The sequence below is a fragment of the Ruditapes philippinarum genome, unplaced genomic scaffold (assembly GCF_026571515.1).
Source record: "Ruditapes philippinarum isolate M1 unplaced genomic scaffold, ASM2657151v2 ctg2281_1_1_1_1, whole genome shotgun sequence".
In the NCBI taxonomy this organism is placed as follows: domain Eukaryota; kingdom Metazoa; phylum Mollusca; class Bivalvia; order Venerida; family Veneridae; genus Ruditapes; species Ruditapes philippinarum.
In genome coordinates, this window is record NW_026863416.1 from 127534 (window position 1) to 145845 (window position 18312).

Below are 18312 nucleotides of genomic sequence, written 5' to 3' on the forward strand. Positions count from 1 at the left end.
AATTCACGATCTAAGTGAAAGGCCCGACATTATCACGTTGAATATTACAGAAGAACTGTTACGTAAAAGCTCAGTTTTTTACGAAGGCGCTAGGAATTTACAAAACAACAAATAGCAAAGACCTTAAGACCAATATCCCAGAGGTGATATTGTTTTCATTTGTTTTTACAAAGGTGGAAAAAGATAATCGGTTCAAATAGAAAGACAATATTGAAACATCTTGAGATTTGAAATGTAACATAAATTCATTTGCATTTTAATGTAATACAATACTGCACCTTTGTTACGTCGATTTTAATTGGATAATCGTGACGTGAACAAATGGAATATACAGCACTCTCAAAATTTATAATGGGCTTTATACGTCATTTGAAATTGGATAATCCTGACGTTTATATAATCTAAATAAAAATAATTTCAATATTTCTCTTATAACGCCAACTTTCGCCCGAACTTTTATGGAGAGAAAAAGACAAATAACTACAAACAATGTATTCTCAAAATCAACGCTTTTATTATTGGAAATGTAGACAACAAACATTAAACTTAATAATACCATGGTCCTTTACATGGCAAGGAAAATGATAATAATGAAATGCTTCCGGTTCAAAACAATTTTTATATACATAGAGAACGAAATACCTAGAGATGAAATGTTAACCTTTTTGACATACATATAATTCATTACACTTAAATTGACACTTAGTCGCCAAATTTGTCTCAATATAGACAGATTCTGGTCAAGTGTCTCACGGATTAAAGTATTCTGTCTTTGGCAAATATTCGATTCCTGACGCATGCATTAAGGTACACAAAAAAGAACGGGAAATACAAACACAAACTTTTTACGGAATTTCACGGAAATGCCGATTGGCAACGTAAATAATTACATCAATATCACAGATCTGCACGTCACAATATACGCAAACACAATGACTCATGTGTAAGTTTCAGTAAAGTCTGATTTCTTATATAAAGTTAAATATTTTGTATCATGAATATTTTCACCACTATCAGTATCTTTCTTCGTCATCAAGATATTTGTCTATAAAATTTCTTTTATCAGGGCTGACGACTCTAAATTTCTTATACAATATTATTGCAGCAAATCCTATTACAATGCCGACAATGACCATCACAATCGCAATTCCGGCAACTACACCTATAATAGAAGATATGAATAAACAGTAACCATTTATTCGTTATTTTGTTTTATACCTCAAAATGAACTTTTAAATACATGTATATAGCCTTATGTGACGCCACATATCGTTATTTCGATATATCATGCGGTCAATAATCATCAAGGGCGAGTAATCTATATAGACTTAAGAAAACGTAATGTTGTAGTTCTCTCCCCTGGTCGCCCTAAATGTTTTAAAATATTAATTTGTTGGTTCAGTATAATAAAAAAAAGATGAATGTCTCTAAGGGTAATAGTGCACATAAGCAGCCCTTAAACTGAAATAATACCCTCAGGGGAGGTTGCTGATATGCACTTTTACCCTGACAGACGTGTTATTTTATAATGTTGCTATACCATATACCATTTAACTGCTAAAATCGAAATTGCCATCAGTATTGAGCAAGGTCAGCTTGTCTGAACAAAGTCTATAATTATATTGTTGGCAGATCAAATACAATTTTTCATCAAAAAATTTGAAAAAAAAGTTCCAAAACTAGAAGTTGAAGAAGTTTATGTAAGTCATCCAACAGGCTAAGGTTTAGTAGTCTTAAGTTTTTAGCAGTACCAAGAACGATTAATGGGGGAACCCAGGAGTTTAGCGCAGAGCACTTCAGTTTTGTATGCACGAGTTACTTGTAACACTGTATTGTATTAGTCAACTAGAAATATTTAATATTAAGTTAGCCAGTTAAATTCTCCATATGAACAATTTCGTTCCCCCATCAAAGCGATAAAAGATATATACTTTAAAATAAAAGACCTTTAAAACCTATATCGATACCTTACTTTTCTCGATTTCAAATGGTAGTGGTGTCCTAAAAAATTAAGCAATCATTTTTTAAGATTTGCTTAGAGTAAATAGTTTTGCTGGTATAATTTAGTTTGTAAAATAATTATAAAGTTTCATTTATGTTAATTCATTTTTTGTCATAGAATGCAATATTTAAAATTACTAACCGCCTTTAACTCCGGAGTCACTATCACTTTGTTGACTTTGCTGATGACCTAGATTTCCTTCAATGTTTGGACACGGACTTGTTGTTGGAGGAGTGGGGCAGTTCGTAGTGCAAGGAACAGAAATACAAGGTTTGGTTGGTGGGCATGACAGTTGCGGGCAAGTCAATTTCGGACATGTTACTTTGGGACATGGAGTAGTCACTGGGCATGTTTTATTCATGCACATGCTTGGAGCAGGTGTCGGACAAGGTGTCGGCACTGTTGATTTAGGACAAGGTGAAGGGGTAGAACAAGATGGACATGGTTGAGGTGTAGGACATGTTCTAATTGGACAGGCGCGATTATTTACCGTGGGACATGTTGAAGGAGGGCATGTAATTTTTGGGCATTGCGTTTGTGTGCTTGGCGGTAATGTTGGGCACGGGGAACTTGATGGCGTTGCACATTTCGGCGTAGGGCACGTGCATGCTGAAATTTAAAAGAAATAAATCTGTGAATATCTTGTTTAGAACTCACCATTTAAACTCATATTACGTAAAATTAAACAAAGCAAAACACAATGATAGCATTAGTTTGATTTCATAAAAAACCGAACATCCTTGTTCCTTCATATACTTATTTGAAGGACATCTTGGCATGCCACGTTCAACATTTCTTTGATGGGGTTCTACATGCATATCCGTTCAATTAATAGTCGGATGTCTACGGATAAAACTCCACGTTAAGGTTTATGATGCACATACAACACCGATGTATAACAAGTAAAAAATAGACATCCATAAAAAAGCATGCAAAATAACAAATACAACTTTGTGTAAACTCAAGCATGCCTAACCAAGAAATCCTGACACATCAGTCTTAAATATGTTATACATGTATATCTTCTCGTTACCACGGTGTCCTATTTCGTTCACAAAATTTTCGCTAGTAACACGCATTATCACCTCGAAAGGGCAAAATTTAGTAATATCTCTTGTTTTTAAATTCTTAGTTGCTAAGCGATAATTTCCGCCAGTACACTTTAGCTAGCGAAATAAAACGGCTTAATATCCGTATAAAGAGTTCGCAAAATTCCAAACATGCAGAATGTAGTACAATGTACTTAATTTTGTCCATAAGAGGACTCCATTTGTTGTATAAAGAGACTAGCGAAATTTGAAAAAAGACCAAATGTTGCATTAAATTTCACTCTTTGAAAATTGAGGGAGTGATTTAAAGCTAAATATCGCATAATTATGTTAATTTTCGCTTGTGTCTCGCGCGATTATTTAATTATTACTAAATCTCGCCCTTTAGAGACGATAATACTCTCATGTTACCAGCAATTTTTGTTGACGAAATAGACTTGAAAAACGCTAATCATTGATGACAGACTAACTTCGCATTATGCTTTTTAACATCTAAAAGTTAAGAATAATGGAATTCATCAATAGCGAGATTGACTAAGTTCAAATATTGTTATACAACAAATGTATTTAGCGGGGTAAAATAAATGCGTATAAACTCACGTCTTTGTGTAGGTAATGTGTCTGGTGTGTTGTATTTTGTTGGAACCAATGGTTTCGTTGTGGTCGGTATGTCAGGAGGTGGCGGAGTTGCCTCTGTTGTTGATGTCGTAGAGGTTGTAGTAATAGCCGCAAACTCTTGACTGTAGTCGATTTTCAAAATACCCCGACTTTCAAGTATGACAGTTTTCTGAAATCAAAAAATGAACAACACATCAAAACACAAAATCGGCTAGTATTTTTGATAGTCTAACACTGCCAGTGTAAAATCGTAATATAGTTATGTATGCAAAACCGGCAAAAACGTCTGTTGTTATTATATAAAAAACGCACTAAAAGTTTTTCCCGCCCTTTATATTATGCATTTATGTAACGATGCGCATATTTCGTTCGTTCTTGAATCCCGGGATTTCCTCCATCTCATTTACACAGTCAACATTTTTTTAAATTTGTTTTTCGCAAATGATAAATTTCAACAGTGTTGATTTCAACAAATTTTAATTGTCACTGTGTATAATTCAATCTCTCGTCGTTACAATGGAATTTGATTGCTTTCTGATATAATATTGCACGGTATATTTTCAAACACACGGCTAACATGGTTTTATTATTTCGCATGTGGGCGCCATGCCGTGCATCACATATTACAAACACAACACCCCGCAAGTTTTCAACCCCTTGTTGCGCTTACATGTTTTAATGAAATTTGAATGATTTCTGATATAATATTGCACGGTATGTTTTCAAACATTCTGCTGACATAGTTATATTATTTCGCATGTGGGCGCCATGCCTTGCAATACATAATTACCAAAACAACACACCGCTCCATAAAACAAAAACAACAACAACAAAAAAAACAACAAAAACACCTTTCAAGCTCCTGTCATTTAAGGATACAGACACAATTGCGCCTCAAAGCTCCTGATATCTAAATTGAGTGATTTAATATGTTGCGTCCATATGTATATGCACAACCTGAAGAAAACCCCAAGTGTCAGCAAGGGGACTTACAAGCCCATTAGGCCGGGTGTTATTATTATTATAATTGTGTACATGTATATAGTTTTGAAATTATTGTCAAAACACAAATCACTGTAATAAATGATTACCTTATCTTATTTCCACTAAATGCTTTAAGACAAAACAAAATCTATGATTTCCTATATATTCTTTTATAAAAACCATTGATACGTTTATCTTAGTCTAATGTTCCGATATGACTCAAGGATGAAAATACAAACAAAAGAGAAAAAACTACCCATCCCAAACAACAACAACAACAACAAAGCAAGCGATCGAAAATTATTCGAACAGGAACATGTATGGGAAAAAAAATCTAAAATATACCTGATGTGTGGTACTACTGAGTGTTATACGTAACTTTCCGCCAATCTGACCCTTCAAGAAATCATACGCAGCTTCCATTGTGTGTTGTTGTCGCGGAGGCGGGACAATCCTAGGGTTTGTCAAAGGGGAGTTCTCCAACAGCATGGCGTCAACATATACGTCACTTATCCCCACGAATTCAATCTATAAATAGCATAGAAAAACATGCACATAATTATAATACGATCATGATTAAGTGTGATATTGTATATGACCTCTTTTAGATGAATCATTTCATTTAAGATAGTTTTGTCCAAAAGACACGGACATTTGTTTAAAAAAAAACATTATAAAATGAAATGTCAGAATATGGGCTAATTGTTATATATACCGTCAATGTAAAAGCATGACTTTTAAGATATATATCAAAAATTAACATAATGTATAAACCAACACAATATAAAATCTATTTATAGTTACAGTGACCTTGAAAATCTAAAGTGATGCCTCAATATATGCTTGCTATACATCAATCTTGATTACAGTATCTTATTCTTAACTCTAATTTTCTGCTTTTAGTAAGGGTGACACTGAGGTTGTTTTTACTAAATGTGATTAAAATATCTCATATCAACCGGAAACTGTTGTTCGATAGTTATTAACAGTGACCTTGATCATAAACTAAATGGGTAAAATGAGGTCACCCTATAAACTTGCTATGTGCAGTATGATTGCAGTATCTAATTCGTTATTGTATTGACAAGCCAGAATTTATTTTCCGATCTTTAAAGCAACATTGCGGGTGCTTTTCGCATTAGCGTGCTGAATACTAAGTTTTGTTTCAATATTATGTTCCGAACTGTTGTTATAAACCAGTTTCATTCTGAACTGTAGTTATCAACCGAAAACTTCCTGTTTGACGCCTGCCCGCCAGTCACTCGCCAATCTAATTTAAGATTCTAAAAATTGTAAACCTTGTTAAATTCTGAGATATTCTAAAACTTACAGATAATTTTGAGAGACGTAACGGCGGAAGAAAGGCTGCTGTAACAAGGCGTGAATGAAGCGTCTCTTTTAAATAACTGTAGCTCACTGTGTCCAGACTTCCATTGTTAACCACTGAAACAATAACAATGGAATTAGTTTAGAAAAGGACGGACCCTTCACGACTGTTATCTTTATTGTTTACGGTATATCATAAAGGGAAGCAACTTTGTTTTGTTTGTTTTGGTTGTCTTTTACGTCCCACCAACACTGTAAATGTCATATACAACTTTCTGGCTTTACTTATGGAGGGAGACCCCGGATGCCCTCACGTGCCTGGTATCGGGCACTAACTAGCTTGATATCTTCCTCACCTACAAATAATCCTAAATTCACTGCGGGCTCTAAACTCACAGTTGTTAAGGGCAAGTGGCTTCAAGGACACTCTTGTATGTTTGTAACACCCTCATGTATCATGCATTGTGTTACTTATCTTAGATCAAGCATACTCATTTTTTCATTAAAGGAGCTCCATCGAGGTCCTAAAGCGTCAACACGTGCAATTTGAAATGTTTAATTACATAGACCTAAACGGACACATATTCACGATGATATAAAGAAATACATGTTTTATCAGAATTTTTATAAAATTCTTAGGATGGTTTGTGTTAAAGCGGCATGCTTAAAGATTCATGATAACTTTCACGAAAACTTTGAAAATGTTTCTAAAAGTAAGATACATGTATTGTAAAGTCATCAAAGAAAGTAATTTACACATTGCAAATGGCACTTTCAATCAACGTAAATGCCAAACAGAGTTTATGCAAAATTACCCCTGACTGCGTTAGTAACGCAGTACAGTTATAGTGGTTAATACTGCAGTCAGTCATCAATCTCTCATAAGAAGTAAATTATTAATCGAATCTTGAATCTGTTTACTTTTCTTAAAATCTTAAAACAATTTTTTCTCGCGTTTGATTTTTTAAAAATATTTAGAGGCACGCAGCTTTAAATGTACATGTATGTTTATGTGTACATATTTTTTGTATCATTTTTCGCAATGATCATTCTGAAAATAATAAAAGTGAGCAAATAATCTAAAACTATGCACACAAGTTGTTGGTTTCAGACCTACATAAGATGATAGTCAAGTCCCTAGAGAAATTAAAACTTGTGTTACTTTAAGGAACTTTTGTAAAGAAATCCATGTAAAAATGGTGATTTATTATTATTCATTTCTCAAAAAAGGATATATGTAATTTACGTAAATGGTAACTGACAACCAGAAAAACATTCATCATTATATTTCCAAATAAACATGCTGTCAGAACCAACTGTTTTTGGCCATCCAATTAAATTATAATACATAAAGTGTGAATCTCAGATAATACCTCATTTTGACACGTATAAGATATTTTATTTATTTCTTTTCATTTTACCTGCAAAATATACGAGAAGTCTGTACTTCTGAGATGCCACAAAACATTGACCGACATCAAACACATCTTGAGGTGGTGGTTCACTGTTAAACTTTAGCACATTGTAAACTATTGGTCTGTCTTGACCTCCCTGAAATTCAAAACTTGTTGGATGTAGTTGATCTAAGATTAGTTTAGCACAATGTCGTGCGGCCTTCGTACACTAGATTTAAATATCACATCGCGCTGAGGGTGACAAAATGAAATGTTCACCCGAAACAATTGATGTCTGATTTATCAATGGTGACCAATTCCGTTTGATAACTTTCAGTGGGAAGTAATATTTCATTTTAAATACTTATTTTACATAATCTACAATTTTCAACAAAATTGGTGATGTATTCATTAGAAATAGTTACCGACATTACTATTTATGTCAGTACCACTATACGTTGTATGAATCTATGTGCTGACAAAATAACCCAACTCAAAAAATGTATTTATAAAATCTAATTCTATTGAACACATTGCACATAATTAAATTTGTAGTTGTTTATTTTATATATATTTCTAAAAATTTCAAATGTCGTGTACCTGCCATATATCTATTCTAAATAATGATGCTGGTTGTATAATCCCGCCGACGGCTTCTATCCAATGATCCTACAAAACAAATCGTTACATTATTAGTTATAAAGAAGTTAGGCAGGTTAAACGGCCCAGTATTAACAGTTACTAGTTTATATCACCAGTGCCGTTAAGCAATGGTTATATTGCAAGCCGTCGACGTTTATACTCCCACAACCGATTTATATACGGTGGGGAATTATCGCCGTAATTATATGTATTTTGATGACATGTTTATCTCTGAATGCTTCAAATGTATGTATGTTGATTGCATTCTTATTCATAGATTTGTTTACTGAATTGTAAATATTTCAAACTGTGTGCATATTTCTGTTTGCTTATTTAAATAATTAAATTATGACTATATCGTTTAAGCAACTACACAAAAATTGTTTTAAATCATAATAAAATGGCAATCGAGCCGAAATCTATACGTCACATGTTTGTCATTCTAAATTTCATAACAGTACATGTCGTAATATTACTCTGTCGCAAGACGATTTGGTGAATCGGAAAATATCTTTAAATTACTTTATGAATAAAATAATATTTTACATTTTTCGTAACTATTTCCCCCCAATAATTTGAATACTTATTGCAGATGTGTTTTCACCCTAAGTCTATCTTTGGATTTACTGACAAAAAACAGTTACTGATACAAACGCCGTCGTGTTATCAATCGTTACGAGTATTAAAAGGAAGGACGAAAAATAACCTGTAAAATATAGAAAAAAATAAAGAAATAGAAAAATGTAAATTATCATCGGTAATGGAAGAAATATTTACTGTAAACTCATTCGGTAACGTAAAATCTCAACTTTATCTTCAAGATTGCACAAGTGATTAACACCAAGGGCCAAAAAACCACTACAATATCGCTTTTAGAAAAGCCGTGATCGTATTTAACATACAGAGTCCCTAGGAATTGGTCTCGTATATGTCACATGTATTTTACTCTGTCGCAAAACGATTTGGTGAATCGGAAAATATCTTTCTGATTGATTTTTAAACAACTTTATTGATAAAATAATATTTTTCTTTTTTCGTAACTATTTTAGTTTTTTTTTAAATTAATTTGTATACTTATTGCAGATGTGTTTTCACCTTAAGTCTATATTCATTGGATTTACTGACGAAAACAGTTACTGATACACACGCCTTCGTGTTATAAATCGTTATTATGAGAATCAAAAGGAAGGACGAAAACTAACTTGTAAAAATATGAAAAAGTATAAAGGAATAGAAAGATGTAAATTATCATCTGTAATGGAAGAAATATTTACTGTAAACTCCTTCGGTAACGTAAAATCTCAACTTTACCATCAGGATTGCACACCAAGGGCCAATAAACCACTACAATATCGAATTCAGAAAAGCCATGATGGTACTAAACATACAGAGTCCCCAGGAATTGGTCATAGACGTCAAAGGCTCTTTTATCAATAATGTTAGGTATATCTTATAATATTGTCTAAAAATGATAATAATTAAATACATGACCATAAACTTAAGCTGAATTGTGTATAAACGAAAACTTTGATTTTTCTGTTTAGGCATAGATACTTGATAAGCATTGTAATTTCCTCTTTTGAAGTTTGTTAATATGATTATTGCTTTAAAATATATTTCAATCTTTTTTTAGTTTAAATCAATTTACCGGTCATGACATACGGCACACTCCAAAGAAATTATCCTTTATAGCCTGAAACTGCGAAAAGTATCAACACAAATAAAGTTTCATACTTTTTCCTAAATATCTAAAACGTTCCCGGATTCCGGGATTTCCCCTCCCCCCCACACCTTCCTCTCGCTTTTATAAAATTTTAGCTTTGTTTTGCTTATGTCTTAAAGTCATACCATTATAAAGCATTTAGTCTACACAATAATTTGTCTTCTACCAGAAGCAATAATACCAGTTCTGCATTAACAATCTTCAATACCATTCCTTGCAATGGCATATATGCATTTGAAATCCTGCAATCCTGTATATAAATCAGTATGCATAGAAGATGGACTAATGTAATATGTATAAATGAGAATGCAATCAACACACATGGATTGTAACATTCAAATATGAACCTGTTATCAAGATACATATACTTTTGGTGGATATTCCCCTCCATAGAACTCATTTACCCCTTGAGCTACATGCCTCTTTCACAAGACCTAATACCTACAAAGTTTCAACTTGTTGTGCCAGGAACCGTGAAGCAGTCAAATCTTTTACGTCACAGATGAATTCTGACCGTATTTAAGAAAGTTTGTAATAAGGTAAATTTTACTGAAAGTTTAGTGGAATGTGTCTTTTGTTTAAATCTAGCAGTATGTCAACGAGCAAAGTATTTAAATAACGGGAAATGTAAAGTGTTAGATCATTAAGTTGTACAGTGGTTAAAATGCAAATTTGTGTCTGAAAAGGTTAGTTCTGTTCTAACTTAACAGCAGGAAATATAACACCTTCAAGGCTTTTAAATACCATAACTGCAAAAATGTACAAGACACTTATCAAATATGACGTAATGATATTTCGCATTCTTTCTTTGCATACTTTGTGTTATAATAGCCCAATTTAAGCTGCCGCATTCAGTGCTTTCAGCGCTTTGATCAACATTGCAGTGATTTTCTTTTATCATCAAATTGAATTCAATGACAAGTTTCTCATGGAACTTAAAACGTTTTATTATGCAAAAAAGCACGTTTATTTGCTTTAAATGTCTAAAATCTGGAGATTGGTATATGTGTTTGCGATACCATAGCAGCTCTTGAAAATCTCACAATTCAGTCTCGGCTTTAGGGAAATTCTACAAGAATATTATCACACCATTTGATATACCTAAGAATTTTAGGCATCCTCAACTACATTTCCAGGGTATTTTAAAGCAACAGCAAAGTTATCTATAAAAATATTACTTAAATCAAGTTATATTCTTTTTGACGATATATAAAAAGTCACGTGGGTAGATGTGTTAAAATTTAATAGCAATACATGTTTTGTTAGGCATTGAATTAATGATGTATATAGGACTTTCAAAAACAGTTATTATTCAGAGCGGGCGCTATGGTGCAGTGGTAACACTGTCTGCCTACCAATCAAGGGGTCGTGAGTTCGATCCCCCGCTTCTCCACTAAAAGAATGAAATGACTACGGGACTGACAAAATCAGAACTTAGAACACTATAGACTAAACGAACAGAACATATATACAGAGACTAAACGTATGGTTAAAAAGACATACAGAATTCAAAGAGAATTTGAAGAGAATTCAATTCTATTTTCCTTACGGAAAATAGGAAAAGAGATATAGCGGAACAGACGGCAAAAGAGATACAAAAGGGACTTCACCCGACAGAAAACAACAAAGACCGGATCATTCTACAAGACACTGATTTGAACAGATACGGAACAGATAAAAGAAACTTAATGGCAACAGAAAAAAGAACAGAACTCGTGGACCGATAACAGGACAATCTCAAAGAGAACCGATAACAGAAAACTGAAGGAATTTGGCACAACTAAATAAGTTGACAAATACAGAGAGCAAAAGACTTAACGGAACAAACACACAAACACATACCAGAACATACAACAGACCAACAGACTACAAAACGCGGAACTGAAAACACAAAACTAGAACAGGAAACATAGTGGCACAGACAATAAGAGACATGACAATATAGACAACAAGACACATAACGGGAATGACATAAAAACAAATCATACCCTGCTACCATAAGACGGATATATATGTAACGGCAGCAAAGTGCATAACGAAACATACAAAAACAGACCTATTAAAACTATAACGGAACAAGACACAAAGACATTAAAGATACAGACAGAAAGACAAGAAAAACAAAAAGAACAGCAAATAGCAAATGCAACAAACATAATATAAACGGATAATAAAATACAAACAAATAAAAACTTAACTAGGATTTCCTCGAACCATAATGATCATTAAGACGGGGAGAATATTTGCGGGGCCGAAAAAGATTAAGATACACATTGATTGATACACTTTGGTGGATATTTGAGAAGCAATTAATCCAGTGAAACGTTCAACATCAGAAAATGTTAAAATGAAACAAAATACTATTGCAGTATTTTTCTCAACAAAGCCATTGGCCATTATTTTTATAAATACCTTACTTAACCTAGTAAAATGATAAATTACACCAGATGACTTATTTAACACTTTAGTAGTATTCATGACGTCAATTTTATTCATTTTATTATTAGATGATAGATAAAGGTTTTACCAAATTCGATATACATGCTAGCCATTGTAAAAGATAATATAAAATATAAATCGCATTTACAAACATTTATTTAGCAAGAAAAATGAACGCTTTCTTGTTTGAATTATTCTTGTATGATAATCGGGAGTCAAAGAATATAATATAGTATCATACCTGAGTAAAGTACCATTCTATTGTAAAATTTCTATTGGCTTCTTCATCCAGGTATAGTCCCGCCCACACGTCACATGTCACGCCTCGTGTCACTCTCTACAAGGAACAAGCCAATTAAATCCCTGGTAACAAAAGAAACTACACAAAAACATTACAAACGATCGGATATGACGGTATTTCAATTTAAAAATTAAATTCAATCTGGCTTGGGCGTTTGACGATTGATCGGATACCCCTACAATTTAATCAATTTTATATCCTGACCAAAAAGATATGACCTTCAAAGGATTAAAACGCTTACAATTCTAGGTTTTATTTATTTCATTTTTAAATACATGCATGTATAATATAAATTGTATGGGGTACTATATGGACCACTTACTGTTCCGATATATTGTATTTTAGCATTTTGTGCGTGAAAGAATTCCGCAGCTGACATCATACGTATGGTCAAGTTACCGTTGCTTGCAACAAATAAATCACCCAAGTCTAGCTGAGATATAGGTTCACAGTTTCCCATGTACGGATCGATTGAGTAATGCACACCTGCATGGGTATAGAAAAAAAAGCATGAAACATTAATATTCTAAAAAGTATAGCGTTATTTATTTAACAACAGACGACCGAACATTTTTTATGTTTTTTTTTATGTTTAAAATAATTTAAGCAAGCATAAGGCCCTTACAAAAATAGCCTTTACTCATACCCACTAGATATATGGTAAAAATTGTTGATACGGCCAAAGTGTGCATAAAAACATGCAAAACGTTATTAAGATTATTCTGAAACACTTTATAAATATATTTTTCTTAAGTTTGGTTTTATGCATACTATTTTTATCATTATCTGGAAGTGTAGACCTTAAAGACATATTTTTATTTGGTTTTATCGTGACACCTGAACAGTGTAGGTCGGTATACTGGTGGAGAAAGTCGGCAGATGCCACCCTGTACATTATTACAGGCACTAACGGGCACCTGAGTAGAACCACCGACGTTCCGTTAGCTAGCTGGATTGCTTTCTCACAATGAGAATCCGACGACGCTAGTGCGGTTGGAACCTTGGATACTTATACACCCTCTTTTCTATAGAGTTGAATATTTTTACTATTCAGTCTTTGTTTGTAAACTGTTTACTCTATATATGAACAACTGTTACTGCGCTGTTTTAGATTAAGTATTTTAACAATGGTTTTCTTAATTTCAAGCAGTTCAAATATAAAAAAATAGGTTGCAGTCATCAACCAAGTATCCATGCTGTTGCCTCACCAGCTTTAGAATTATCACCTTGATTAGGAAAAAAAAATAATGGACAGTCCCGGAATGGAACTTGGGCAAGTCCATTTAAGAAAATCAGCATAAGTGCGACAGAAAATTATTATAATGCAAGACTGATACGGCTAGATGTAAATGAGTAACATTGGCAAGTTTTGCCGCTTATATCATAGATTCAAAGGGTAAAACAAAATACATATATGTACCTAAATTGAAATCAAATATTTCCGAGGTCGGGTCAGGATCGTTTCCACTGGCTTCTTTAGAATCTCTTCGTACCAGTCGTTTCTTTGAATCAAACCATATCTAAAGCGAGGAGATTATATTATATTTGATACATTTCTTAGAATAACGAACGTCTAAATTTCTTAGAATACTGCACGCCGCACGCCTAAAGCATCGATGTCCACTTTTATTAATCAATTCAGTGAATAAAGTTTTTCCCTATAATATCCTCGTTGAAATGTTATAATATCGTGTATCATCATATCACATCACATCATAATTATCATATCATATCACATCATATCATATCATATCATATCATATAATATCAAATATCATATTAGTTCTAATATCTGATCATTTTAATCCACATAATATATCGCATCATATCAAAATTCATATCAAATATCATATCATGTTATATCACTTCATAACATATCATATCATGTAATATAATATTACGTCACACCACGTCACGGAATGTCATATAAATCATATTATGTCATCTAAAATTGTGTATTATCACATCATACCATGTTATATCATATCATATTAACTGATATCAATTCATGTCAGGTAAAATCGCGTAATATTGTTTCATAACATGTCATGTAAAGGCAAGTAAAATATTTTGTCATATTGAATCCAATCACATCATTTCACATAATATTATATGAAAAGAAAAACAAAACAAGGTTAATGTCTTCAGAGTTACAAAACGTATTATACAAAATATAAGAACATCATATTAATATATTAAAAAAAACAAGTTTAACGCCCGAGTTACAAAAACATAAGAAACAAAATCACCCCATTATACTGGTATTATGAAAGTAAATAGTGTTAAAAATACTTACAGATTCATACGTAATCCTCGAATAATCCATGTCTATCTTCTCGTAGACAAGACTGAAACTATCTGGTAAAATATTCATTGGTTTTCTTGACATTCGTCCCGAACAGAACACTCCTGGCTGTATCTGAAAATAGTCAATTATTATGTAAATCAGCTTTAGCCCAAATTTTTCGACCTCACCTAGTCTGGTCATTTCTATAAGAACATTAATTTTTAAAAATATAAGTTTTAATATGGAAATACTTAGTATGCTGACTGTAATGATTGGGTCAAACTGACTATTTAATGCTAGAAGAACTTTTGTGTGTGTTTGCATATTTGCGCTTATTGTTGCGTGTCCATGTCAAAAGACCAGTCTGCAGATTTGTGCAGTCGGACCAGACTGTGTCCTGTTATGCATAAAACTTCTTTAACTTATATAAGCAGTTCAACCAGACCATTATAATAGTTGGCTAATGGTTGCATCTTTTTCATATTTCTTTCGTATTAATGAAAATGCATTCATAAGGATGGATAAGTTAAAAGAACACATCTCAAGCAAGTACTATGAATACTTTTTCAACTGATATTTAAAATTATGTTTTATAAAATCTAAATTAAAATTCCAGAAAATAACCCTGACAATACCGGGCATGCGATTTACGACCTTTATTTACTCTACTTAATTTTATAAAAACGTTACTCTTCTTAAAAGATGTCAGTCAATTTGGATTTTTTTTTTTGGTTATTTTCAGAATCAAAGATATATTTGTATTAAACCTTTCACTGCCATAGGGACGACTTAAGCCGTTCCTGTTAATTTCGGCGTATTTGCCATATGGACGGCTTTAGCCGTTTCTATAATAATAATAGCAATAATAATAAATTAATAAAATAATAATAAAAATAATAATAAATATAAAGAAAATTATAACATCGACAATAATTATTATTATATACTAACAGATTTGGAAACATATATAATTATTATAATACTAATAACAAATAATAATAATTATATTAATTAATAAATATAGTCATTTCTTAGATATTCCTCTGGCAACTAGGTTAACAATAAAACAATAACCCTCTGGCAGCGAAAGGGTTAATTTATTAATCATGTGTTTTATGCCTCCCCCAACACTTAGAGGTACGGGGTGATTGGGGAAGCGGGGGGGGGGATACAATTCCGCCCTTGTCCGTCCGTCAAGCTGTATTGCTGTCACACTGTCCTTATGTAGACTGACAAAGTGACAAAGCATTGGAATACGGTGGAATCCGTGTTGTATATCCTAATTCATGTCTGAAATATAACTTTTATCCAATACATTGTATCTTTTTAAGGGACATAATCCACTTACTTGCATCTGTGTCTGATCTACCTCTGGTTTTGGATTAAACTCAATAAAATCACCAACTACGTGGAATGGCACTACGCCGGCTTTAGTATTGTTGTATGTGACACTTCCTTTCATTTCTAGCCTTACCGGAACCATTTCATCAGGCCGTGATAGGGCCATTCCCCAACCGAAAGCTGAAAGTTAAGAAATTTCATTTTAAGCCTTATAGGACATTTATTATTATTTGTTTTAAGAAGAAATTCATGTCCGCTCGATGGTTAAACACGTTCTATCAAGTTCTACTAATCATTTTTGAGCCTGATTCTTGGAAATAATCAGTGATTAATCATGGTCGAGACTAAGATAGAGCACAAACCCACGACCCATGTGTTGAGAGCCCGAGTCTTTAAAAATATATCCCCGCTGCCTAAATAATTCATACTCGTATAAATTTAAATACATACCAGTTGCCATATAAATCATGCATTACTCGAGAATGGTTCGCGAAATCAAAGCAACGGAGAAAAGTTCGTATCCAATTTGGTGTTTAGTGTAATTATGACAAATTCGAAAAAAAAAAAAAAAAATAACGAGACTACACACTAAGGTTGTTTTTTTTTACATGACTGGATTAGAATTATTTTCCCAAGATTTTTGTACCATTTGATGAAGGTCTGTATTAATTACTTTTGTGCAAAATTTCATATTCATCCCCATCCCTTTTAACCAGAATAATCATTTTATGATGAAAAAATGACATAAAATGAAAAGCGTTGCAACGCTTTTCACCTAGGTCGGGCTATGAATTCCCCCCCCCCCCCAAAAAAAAAAAATCAATATCAAATTCAATTCTGAGTATATTTCTTTATTTGCATTTAAAATGCATTTTGTTGTTTGCTTTTCTTTCTTCTATGTTTTTTGTTCACACTGTACAATAGAATTTGTATAGGCTATAAACATTGTTTAAACATGTTTAATGCTGAATAAAATTTTCGTATTCGTATTCGTATTCGTATTTCATTTCGCATTTTTTTTACCATTAAAGTGATTGACTGGATCTATATAAGAATTTGTAACTTTTTTTTTAGACGTTTTGATCTTAGTGGTGCTCAAAATGTCCCACACGTGTGACATATACGTTCCATGACATATACGGTCCAACAGTTCTCCTTTAATTTGTGCGTATGTTTTATTTTTATTTTCATGAAAGAAATGGTCCATCTTAAACTGTCCATGAGTACGTAATATTAACTAGATAATTCAACAGCAAAGGACAGAAATATTCACAGTCACTGAAATTTCTGAATAAAAAACTTGAACTATTATGATAAGTGAATACCTTAATCTTTTAAAGCAGACTATATATACATAATTATATATGAAAGAACAATCTTAAAGTCAAGATATAAAAGATATACCTGAGAAGTACATATCTAACTGTACAGTGATGTTGAATTGGTACAGATATAGACAAGTTTGAAACTTTTCTGTCAGAGTCGACCTTACATAAGCTTGACCCACATACGCCTGAAAAGAAACATAACACAAACTCATTATTCTGAATTTCATAAAATCATAAAATAGAAAAAATATCAGAAGCAATTTACGCTTAGTCATCGATTATCGAACAGTGTTATATAATCCACAAACTCAATTTTCGGGTTGGGGCACTCTGTCTCAGTTAAGGATTGCCCCATGTGTCCCTCCTTGTATTATATGAATGTACTGTGGACGGTAGTGAAAAATACATGAAAGAATATTGTCGTTACAGATGACTTGATGCCTGGACAAGTCTATTATACAAATGAGCCGCGTCACGACAAAACAAACATAGTGCATTTGCGACCAGCATGGATTCAGACCAGCCTGCGCATCCGCGAACTGATAGTGAACAGCATGGATCCTGATCAGAATGCGCGGATGCGCAGGCTTGTCTGGATCAGTGCTGGTCGCAAACGCACTATGTTGGTTTTGTCGTGACGCGGCTCAAATTCAATAGGGGGTGTTGCATGAGCCTAACATTACTTATAATAATGAGGATCATTTGTTATATACTAAGCAAAGACGAGTGTTATATTTGGCACACATGAAACAAATCAATTAAAAATCATATATCTTAATATGTCCTTAAAGATATTTTATGCATTGAAATTTTCACATGAACATGTAATCACATAAAATAAATTGAAAATACCAATCTAAGATATTCATTAATTTCAA

General features: G+C 32.9%; 1 protein-coding gene across 1 annotated transcript in view; it reads right to left on the bottom strand.

Moving 5' to 3' along the window:
* Nucleotides 1-494: 494 nt before the first annotated feature.
* The window catches only part of LOC132722080 (uncharacterized), a 34876-nt gene continuing 17058 nt past the window's right edge, over nucleotides 495-18312 (bottom strand). The window contains exons 5-17 of the mRNA XM_060706510.1: nucleotides 17511-17619; nucleotides 16114-16286; nucleotides 14775-14897; nucleotides 13899-13998; nucleotides 12801-12964; nucleotides 12419-12514; nucleotides 7974-8042; nucleotides 7401-7530; nucleotides 5984-6096; nucleotides 4999-5181; nucleotides 3652-3838; nucleotides 2144-2611; nucleotides 495-1162 (exon numbers count right to left, since the gene is read on the bottom strand). Coding sequence (XP_060562493.1) covers nucleotides 1014-1162; nucleotides 2144-2611; nucleotides 3652-3838; nucleotides 4999-5181; nucleotides 5984-6096; nucleotides 7401-7530; nucleotides 7974-8042; nucleotides 12419-12514; nucleotides 12801-12964; nucleotides 13899-13998; nucleotides 14775-14897; nucleotides 16114-16286; nucleotides 17511-17619 — 2064 coding nt within the window. The 3' untranslated portion in view covers nucleotides 495-1013. The remainder of the gene's footprint in view (nucleotides 1163-2143; nucleotides 2612-3651; nucleotides 3839-4998; nucleotides 5182-5983; nucleotides 6097-7400; nucleotides 7531-7973; nucleotides 8043-12418; nucleotides 12515-12800; nucleotides 12965-13898; nucleotides 13999-14774; nucleotides 14898-16113; nucleotides 16287-17510; nucleotides 17620-18312) is intronic.